This window comes from Oryza glaberrima, chromosome 4 (genome assembly GCF_000147395.1).
Source record: "Oryza glaberrima chromosome 4, OglaRS2, whole genome shotgun sequence".
Classification (NCBI taxonomy): domain Eukaryota; kingdom Viridiplantae; phylum Streptophyta; class Magnoliopsida; order Poales; family Poaceae; genus Oryza; species Oryza glaberrima.
The window spans coordinates 31466062-31476400 of NC_068329.1; the positions used below are offsets into that span (position 1 = coordinate 31466062).

Below are 10339 nucleotides of genomic sequence, written 5' to 3' on the forward strand. Positions count from 1 at the left end.
AGATTTTAAATGACATTAAAGTGAACAGGCCCTTCCTTCCAACTACCATTGGATTTTAGGAGGGGTTGTTTGGTTGGAGTACGAACTACTGTTGCTTTTCATTCCTCAACTATTATACTATAATAACAAATCAAATTATCATCATTTTCTTAAAACCACGCATACAGTAGTTTTCATTTACCGGCTACGATATTATAGGTGTTTTTAAGAATTATCATGCCTTTGTAAATATAAGGGGCAAAAACCAAACCAAAGCAACAATACAAGGATAAAACCCCTCTTTCTTCCCCCCCCCCCCCCCCCTTTTGCCAATGACCAAAAGCAGGCTGACTTCAGCTAATACCAGCGTAATTTACTGGTACTACTAGCACTGTTTAATTTACAAAGCCAGAGCCTTCACAACAAAAACAATAGGACACTCCAAATCATATAATAGTATGTACTATGACTACTGTTTTTTTTTTTGCAAAAACTTCATATAGAAAAGTTACTTTAAAAAATCATATTAATCCATTTTTTGAGTTCAAATTAGTTAATACTCCAATTAATTATATACTACTTCCGCCCCTAAATATAAGGGATTTTGATATGATGCAACACATCTTTATACAATGAATTTGGACAGCACTAGAATATGTCACATCTCAACAAAATCCTTTATATTTAAGGACGGAGGGAGTAATAACTAACATCCTTTTGGTCAATATTCTCTTTTTCTCTTCTCTCAGACACAAGCCTAAGATGCACCCGAGATCAGCATGTGTTCCGTTCCGTGGTCGTCACAATTAGTACAAGTAGCATGCAAAATGTCACGCCTTAGTGACTACTAGCATGCAAGCATGGAATTTAAGCAAAAGAAACAGACATGCCCTACACTAGACAGACAGATCATCCAAGCAGATTACTTCCGTTGGACCCTTCCTCTCCAATGGCTCCGGAGAAGACTCGATCACGGTCAGCTTTTCGTCCAGCTCATTTATCTGCCTCCTTATCTTGTCTCCACGATCTGGTAGCTTCGCCACAAGCACCTACAACAGCGGCAAATGGTGTAAGACAGACAGACAACACACCTCAAGATGCATGCAACAGGTTCGGGTGTCTTTCTTGCTCCCACCGTGTTTGCAAGGGTTTGCGAAAGCCGGTTGATTTTGGCCTTGATTTCCTCAGGACTTTCTGTGCTTGTGCTGTTCGGGGAGTATGTTCGAGCAATGAACTCTTTTGGCTTCATCGCATAGGCAGCACTACACAAAACAAGCAGCACGGTACACAACTTAATTATGCAGCCCAAAAGCCATTGATTAAGTCCCATGAACTCCTCTTACCCATTGGCAACATAGTCAGATGAGGCTCCCTTGTAGTAGTGCTTGGCCATTGGCATAGCTCGACGATTGCTGCACACAGAAACAGCATACATCACCTGTTAGACACCAAAGGTAACAGCAACAAATGGATACGTGTTGCAACGTGCCAGATCAATATTTCTCTGAAAGCAAAACAACCATATGCTGCACTTTGAAGACAGTAAAATTAACCTGTCCAAACCATCATTATCATTCAGTGTAGGTAAGATTGCTGTCTTAGAAAACAGAAGGCTGTGATGGCTCACGCCCGCTATGCCTTGTTGCTCCAGGAATTGTATATGCTTCCTCAAGGAGTCGTCCCTGGTACATGCCGCAGATCAACAAACTTATCATCAGTGAACATGGAAATCATTACCAACAAGCCAGCAAGTATTGCTCAGGGATTGAGCAGCTCTTACTCCAGCAAATGCATTTGAGAAATACTACTTCCTCCGTTTCACAATGCAAGTCACTCTAGCATTTCCTATATGAATGTGGGAAATGCTAGAATGACTTATATTGTGAAACGGAGGGAGTACTACTTTTTTATGCAGCAGTTCATCATCATATGCTTTCTACATATGGCAGTAACCATGAAATATTGCAGAGCAACCTAAACATTTTGCCGCACATTTTCTGCTGATATCACAACCATTTCCCCTTGTTTTTTTGTGAAAATGTAGTAGCATAAGCAGCAGTCACTTCATGGAAAACATAATAGTGGTGCTAGAATTAACCAACTAAAAGTAGATGTCCTACATCACAAGTTGCTGTCCATGCTCTTCTTGCAATTGCTTTTGTGTCAGCGAAACATCAAAACCTTGCTCAGGCAGACTGAAAAGCTCTTGAATATCCTGAATGTACACACAAAATAGCCATATTATAAATTATCCAATATGACAAAGAGAAAACAATAACAAGAACCGTATCACACTAAGTACCCCACACTAAGTACCCTCTTGCTGAAATAACGAGTTTGTTCTTTGTGCTCTGTAGCTGTCCTAAACAGGGCCCCCTTGAAGACCTGGAAAAGGGGCATGTATTATCTCATTAGTTAGAATCTAGCTTTTATTTTACTGAAGTAAATATGCAAAATGCAAATAAAGGAATAGGGGTATAACACTGACGGAGACATTGCAGGAAAAACATGTAATGGCACAACCCAGTAAAAAGTGTCACCAGTCCCACCTTTTCTTTTCTTACATGAACCCAGCCCCACATTAAACTCTCAAATTTCAAATTAGGAAGAGAAGTTAACTTCAATGAAAAACCGTACTTTATTTCACCCCCTAGAAAGTACAAGTTAATAGTTTGGTGCTACATAGAGAATCACAAGGAGGCATACAACTAAATATGACCATGGACTCATCTTTTCAATATTTTTTTTTGAGATATCATATTTTGAATCAGTTGCTTCAGTGAATAACAAGCGCGATAAAAGGCATAAACAGCAAGTAAATTCTTGACCATATTTAAACCTGCAATTTGTATATCTTTTCTTCGATGGTTCCAGATGTCATAAGGCGGTATACGATGACATCTTTCATCTGCCCAATTCGATAAGCACGATCAACACTTTGATTGTCCGTACTGAAGATGGGAAACAGGAGCATTAGTAAACATACAGCGACAAACATTCAGTAAAATAAAAAGGCAATAAACTCAGTAAGGAAACGGCGTTGTTCAGGTACCTTGGATTCCAAGCAGGATCAACTACTATGACACGAGCTGCCTTGGTGAGTGTAAGTCCAAGCCCACCAACTTGTGTGGTCAGCAAAAATATTGGAGCTCCAGGACCCTCTTGGAAGTCCTGATCACAAATGCATTCCATGTAAGCAATATAGCAGTAACAATTTTGCCCATGGCATAAAAGAAGGAAAGGGAAAGACAGAGAAGAACCTTCACAATCCTTTCCCTCTCAGAAATCTTGGTGGTACCATCAATGCGCAAAAACTTATAGCCTTCTAATATTATAGCCTCCTGTTGCAGTAATAAGCTACATTAGCTACTAGGTTGAAGTAGTAACCCAGAATGCATATCTTACTACTCCTTACTACTTTTTAAAAGCAGGAATTTGGGGGGGAGGGCAGGTAACGGTAGGTTTTACACCCATCTCTACACCAGAACTTTTGTGGCTGTAAATATATAGGCACGTGTGCATTATTTGTAAGATTTTTACATAAAAATATTATATATTTGCATGAGTATATGTAGGTGGTAATTGGTCTCATATAATCGTGTTTATAAGTTCTAAATTTGAGTACAATCAATGTTAATTATTAGATTTACATTATATTTAGTTAGGATCCTTTCCACGCACGGGCATGATGATAGTAATCGTAAACATTACAAGAATGATAAAAATGGTCAAAGGAGTAGGAAATGAACATTGAAAAACACACTATGGTCAGATAGGCTACATCAGGGATTCAGGGGTGTACTAATTAAAAGCCTGCTCGAGGTCAAGTTCATTCTGTTAGGTAATTTGTTTTCAACTTCTCACAAATGAGTGTACGGCAACCACTAAAGGAAAAGAACTCCAGTCTGATACAATGTTTTTTCTATCATTCAACGAGCAAATATGTTCTGGAATAGTTTTAGGGAGAAGTGTAGAGCAAACAAAAAAACTATTCAATTTAAAAAAAACACACATTGATGATAATTGAAAATAAGATTGCTAGATTCTGAATTTCAAGATGTAAAAATCTTAACAGAAGTTAACAAAAAAAAAGTCCCATAGAAATCATATTTTCATGAAACTATATGTAATCACTCAATTCAAAAAATATATCACTACTAGTACTGCACGAGGATAAACCAAAAAAGTTGATTCTACTTTCTACCGAGGCACTGAGGGGACTGTCAATAGTATATGTGATTGGATGACTATACATTGACAGGAAGAAATCGGGCCTTATCAAGGGCTCAGAACAATTACTTTGCTAGGATAACAAATAACAATATACCAAAATCACAAGAAAATCACAGAACTGTATGACCATAAAGCAAACAAAGATTAACATAACAAGAATAGACTTTATCACCTGAATAATGTTTAGCATTTTACGAGTTTGCGAGAAGATTAAGACGTTGTGTCCCTCGCTAACAAGATTTTGCTGCAACATTAAGATTTACCATTTGTTAGATAAACAAATACATAGGTGACAACTAAAATGTGGATCATCAAAGAACACTTACGAGCAAGGACATCATAAAAGATAACTTGCACGAGACATCCTGACCAACTTGCAATTCAACGTCATCATCATCATGAGCCATATCTGCAAGGTTCATGGCCATTTTCTCAACCATTCCCATTTCTTGATTATTTAACATCGCATCCATGCCTTCCAAAACACCCTCAGCAGCTTTCTTAGTCAACAACAGCGGATGATCACATATTTTCTTCAATATCTGTTTAAGAATACAAGAAACAGAAACAAACATAAGTGCACCAATGAGTGTACATAAATCATTTTTCTGATAAATTGAGGATATCAAACAACATGACAATGTGCATCACAAGAACAACAAGAGAAAGCAATGCACTCTCGCATGAAATATGACATATGATAAGGAAATGGAAAGAACATAAAGGTCTAAACAATGCTGACAACATATAAAAGCAAACAAAATCAGCACAGATAAAAACTTTGAAGGTGATGCTTACCGTGATTGCGGCCAAGGGTGACCCTTGCATTGATGAATGAACTAGTTCACTGTTAAGAAAAGCTTCATATAATTGCCTCTGCATCCAAAAAATAAAAAAGGACTAATATTAAGATGGCAGTTAACCAATAACAAAACCAGAGTTTTGCATCAGTGGAAAATGATCTGTACCTGGCAAGATGTTAATTTCAGCCAGATAATTAGCTCATTCTTCTTAGCAAGCTTTTTATCTTCTCCCGTGCCGCTATCAAGAAACACTTCATTCTTCATGCGTCGCAAAAAGTATGGCTTTATCCGTTCTCTTAATTCCTGTAATAAATGATCATGTACAAAACCAAAAACCACATATTATATAAAAAGTAGAACAGCAGACCTGAAGAAATAATCTGGAAGAATGGGTGGCAGTTAAAGAAATGCAACAAAGGAGGAGGCTCAATGTAAATAGCTTTCCCTCTCATGGAACCAACTAAAAGCCCATTTTTATTAGTTGGTATGGAAACATAATTCCATTGCTTTACAAGTCAAATTGGAGTACACGACTGTACTACTTTGATGATACATGATTGCAGTACCTATAATAAGAAGTATGTCTGTGTCCAAATTGCTGTCTTCTCAATGAAATAATAATAACAAAAAAAAATAATTCCGCAAAAATTGGAATAGAGTAAACACCATAATCATTAATAGTCAAAATGCTAGTGTGGTGGAAAATCTGGCTCTCCTAATAATTAAATATCCAGTTCAGACACAAAAGTAACATGAAACAGGATCATCTATCACAACATGAAAAAGGATTAGTACCTTTGCTACATTTGAGCCTACGTGCTTTTGTCGATTGGTAGCATTCTTGTCATTTCCTTGAATGATAGCGTGCTCATACCTTGCTTTGAACCTGCCAAAAACAAGAGAAATAAACAACACTAGATTGTGTAATATGAAGCAACAATGGCAATGCAGAAAAACAACGGGCATAAGTGTATTACTGCTCCTTATCACCCAAGACTTCTGGGCAACAGAAATAAAACAGAGCCCACATTTCCTGCAAGAATAATCAGGATTACTTGCATTGGTTCGTGTGCCAATTATAAGGCATTAAAAAATAAGAGAGTAGGATACCTTCAAGTTATTTTGTATGGGTGTTCCACTGATGACAATACGATGTACACAGGGTATTTCAAATAGACTTTGAGCCCTCTGAGTCTTTGGATTCTTGATAATATGCCCCTCATCAAGAATAACATAGTTCCATAATGTTTCTTCCTCGTCATCAAAATCATTGGTGAAGTTGCCTTTTATCATCTTGAAATTGTTTCGAACAATGTCATATGTTGTTAAAAGGATTCCACCCTCCTGTAGAAAGACAATAATATGCTAAAACAGCTGGTATTTATTGTGATATCATGAAAGAACCGAATATTCTTCTAAATGATGCTATGAACAAATACAACTCAAATTTTAACTTTTAGGACTTCCAAGTATTACAAAACCCAAACTTGCAACAAGCCAGGTCAAGAATGTGGCTAGTCAAAGACACTTATGTTAGGAGACCAGACCTTGAAGGCATATTTAAGCTCATAGTTGCGAGCATTTGCATTGGGACCAGAGTAGCTGTCAGAAAAGAAAAAGGGAACAATTAGCACGAGATAACATGACCTCTATCAATTTGAGGGAAGATATATGTCAACACAAAATATCCTACTCTCTGATCTTATCTTTGAGGCCCACAACTGAAAGTTCCTTGGTCCAATGAGTCAGAAGCGTCTTTGGAGCTACAACTAACACTCTCTTGATTAAACGGGAATGGAACAATCCAGCCAGGAATGCAGAAACCTGCATGATAAAAAAAGGATGAGAATACACATCAGTCGATTGCACATTTAGAGTGAGACAGAACTCGGCTCTTCATATGCATAATACTCCATGGACACTACCATGTAATTCGTGCAATGAAGGTAATAATAAAACTGACAGTAGTTAGACAACTGGTAGTGACAAAACAGTTCTGTTCTTCTATCGGACGGAGACTGCTTTCGATTTCATCATAAATGCATGATGTGGACAGCACAAAAGATTCAGATGATTAAAAGTCCTGCCCTGATCCTACCATAAAAAACACACAAACTACGCAGAGGCCTCCCCTGATCGTACCATTAATTTGGAAAAGGAAGAGCAGTAATCCTTAATCCTAATACATGGAAGGTGATCACTAACTAGTATCAGTGGCACCACAAGTATTCTGTAAGCATTAAAAGTAGACGAAATTAGAAGGATGAGGGTCCCAGTCCCACCTGCATGGTCTTGCCAAGGCCCATGTCATCTCCAAGGATCCCTCCAGTTCCCCTACAATGCAGAACCCAAAGCCACCTGAGACCCTCACGCTGGTGGGGGTAAAGCATGTTGAATATCCTTCCTGGGAGATTGTAGGGCTTGCGCGTTACACCTGTCCCAGTGGGCTCCATCTTGAAGTCCTCTGTCTTCTCCCAACCAACATCATCAGCATGGTTTTCCTTCCCATTCTCTGCATCTTGGTTGATGTCGTCTTCATCGTCATAGTCCCCAAAAAATTTTGAGGCCTTGGATTCGGTTGTGGTTTTCCTTGACACCGTATCAAAGGCATAAGCTCCTTTGGCTTTCATCTTATCATCGTTGCCGCGGCCCCCAAAAGAAGAAGAAGAGGCCTTGAACACCTTCCTGGTGACCTCCTCTTTAACACCAAAACCACCGTAGGCACCTCCCGCATCATCGTCGTCGTCATCACAGTCCACAAAGGATGAAGAGGGTTTGGTCCCATCATTAAGCTGAGACTGAGAGGGGTCGGGGTCGGCATGGAGGGCGCAGGGAAGTGGGGACACGTGGGGTCTGGGCCTTGCGGTGGGCCTGTCGACTGACAGGGAGTCGAGGCGGGTGGTGAGATCGTCCAGTATGTCGCGGATGCTGTCGTCGTCTCCGGCGGACTCATCGCCGGCGGTAGAGAGCTTGCAGAGGCGGCGGCGGCCGGCCAGCTTGACCTTGGCGGGTTCGGGCTCTGCGAGGAATTGAAGTGGATGGAGTTACTAGAAAACGGAACCGAGAGAGAGAGAGAGAGAAGGGTACCTTGAGGAGGCGGCGGCGGAGGGGGTTTAGGGTTAGGGTTAGGGTTAGGGTTTGGGTTTTGGGAGGGGCCCCGTTGGTGCGTGCGGGTGAGGCGGAGGAGGCGATCGTTGAGGCCGTTGGGTGTCGGAGCGGCGAGCGGCGTCGGCGCAGGAGGGGTGGGGTCGTCGTCCAGGTCGCCGCAGATGTCGAAGGGCGGAGGGGACGCCATCGATCTGCTTCCTTCCGAGTTCTGACGACGACGACGATGGAGGAATGGATTGGAGATTTCCCTCTTATCTTCTCTCGCTTGGGTTGGGTTGGGTGTTGGGTTGGTTCGGGGGAAGAGGGGATTGAGGAAGAACTTCTCCGCGGCCTATGTACCAGAAAGGAGGCGGCGAAGCGGGGTGGTTCAAATTTCGAATTTCATCCGAAATTCACTCCTCGCCTTCCAGGCTTCTTCAACACACAGCAACGGATACATTCTAGCATCGTTCGTTCAGGCCTTCAGGGGAGATAGGGGAGCTTGAGACTCGTTTTCTCCGCACACGCTTTTTAAACTACTAAACGTGTTTTTTTCAAGAAAAAAAATAAGAAAATTGCTTTAAAAAATCATATTAATCTATTTTTAAAATTTAAAATATTTAATACTCAATTAATCATGCGCTAATAGCTCACCTCATTTTTTTTTATTTTCTCAATCTTCTCTTTTTCATCTCCTCTCAAACACTTTAGAGCAGTTACAATAACAAGTTATAAGCCAGCTATAAACATATTTTAAAGAGATAAAAGATGAAAGATAAAAGCATATTTGTAGCCAGCTAAAGTACGGACTCTACGATATAATGTGTGTATGACATATAGGATCATGGATTAATAATGACATAATAGAGTAGTAAGTTACAATTGTATGAATTGGCTATTAAATTGACTATAGATTATTTGAAGCTAATAGTTGGCTATACTATTAAACTTGCTCTTAAGCTGACAATGCTGTGTTCGATACAGTTCCCAACTTCCCCTCTGGTATTCCACGGACAAGCTTTTTAAACTAAAAGTTTATATACGAAAGTTTCTTAAAAAGATCATATCGATCCTTTTTTTTAAAAAAAAAATAGCCAATACTTAATTAATCACGTGCTTAAAAATCATATTATCCTTTTTTTAAAAAAAATAGCTAATACTTCGTTAATCATATTATCTATTTTTTTAAAAAAAATAGCTAATACTTAGCTAATACTCCGTTTTTCGTGGGCACTGTTCGTGTTGGGAACTGGCTGGTATCGAACACAGCCTTATTGACGGCCACTCCGTTCCGTTCCATCAAAATTTCACAATCATGAAGATGAAATAAAATAAGATTAAGTGTTTCACGCAAAACGAGATAGTAATAAGGTGTGATGAATTGAATTTTAATTATTATAAACTTAAAAAATGGATTAATCTGATATTTTAGAGCAACTTTCATATAGAAAGCTTTCGCACGAAACGTACCATTTAGCAGTTTGAATACGTGCCACGTTGGAGAAACTAAAGCAACCTCAGTTCGATAGGGACTGTATGTATTGTTTAAAGCCTGTTTGTAAAACACATAAATTTATAGGAGTTATATAAATTGTTCGTCTCATTCCATTTGAATTTATACAAAAAGAACCAGTCTTTAACGGGTTTTTTCCAAATCTTGTCCGGATAATTGAATTGATGGTTTAACTTTTGAACCTTCCTGATTATTTTAAATTTCCTTTATTTTACTTTTTTCTCTTTATTCGTCGTTTGAAACCTAGTCTTCTAATACTAATTTACAATGATCTTTCGGTGGTAGATGACGTATTTGTTAAAACATAGTAGACGACGTATCTGTTAAAACTTAGTAACTTTACTAATCTCACGATATGACTCACGATACGATGACATAAATTTTCGGAATTGCTTATAAGTATACTGGTTATAAAGCGTACTCACGAAGAGTAAGGAAGTAGCCCTCCAGAATTGAGCCTAAGGGCCTATTTATTTTCAGCGACTTGGATGAGATTTTCCACGATATAAAACATCTAATTTTCCACGATACTGGTTATAAAGCATTTTTAACTAATATTTTTAGCAGCTTGAATGTTACAATAATGAAAGTCTATATATGTGGGGTCCCATCTATATGGACTGCTTTTGTTATATACATTGTTGCTGCCCATGGAGTAGTTAGGTAAAGTCTTTAGTGGGTACTGTACATCACTGTCCGTCTCTGCCCAGGGTTTACCAAACCG

At 39.0% G+C, this 10339-nt stretch overlaps 1 protein-coding gene across 2 annotated transcripts; it reads right to left on the reverse strand.

Moving 5' to 3' along the window:
• Positions 1-479: 479 nt before the first annotated feature.
• LOC127771740 (SNF2 domain-containing protein ENL1) lies at positions 480-8543 on the reverse strand. 2 transcript variants are annotated; one of them, XM_052297666.1, is made up of 20 exons: positions 8103-8535; positions 7298-8034; positions 6709-6839; positions 6563-6617; positions 6126-6359; positions 5993-6048; positions 5811-5901; positions 5181-5318; positions 5011-5088; positions 4539-4754; positions 4385-4456; positions 3240-3320; positions 3032-3150; positions 2819-2930; positions 2296-2364; positions 2100-2194; positions 1533-1661; positions 1323-1391; positions 1115-1241; positions 480-1028 (listed from the first exon to the last, which is right to left on the reverse strand). In XM_052297666.1, the coding sequence occupies exons 1-20, from the start codon at positions 8308-8310 to the stop codon at positions 876-878; spliced, it is 2970 nt and encodes a 989-aa protein (XP_052153626.1). In that variant the 5' UTR covers positions 8311-8535; the 3' UTR covers positions 480-875. The 2 variants fall into 2 exon arrangements, with proteins under 2 accessions (XP_052153626.1, XP_052153627.1); XM_052297667.1 differs by lacking the exons at positions 480-1028; positions 1115-1241; positions 1323-1391 and having other exon boundaries at positions 2282-2364; positions 8103-8543.
• Between the last annotated feature and the right edge of the window lie 1796 nt (positions 8544-10339).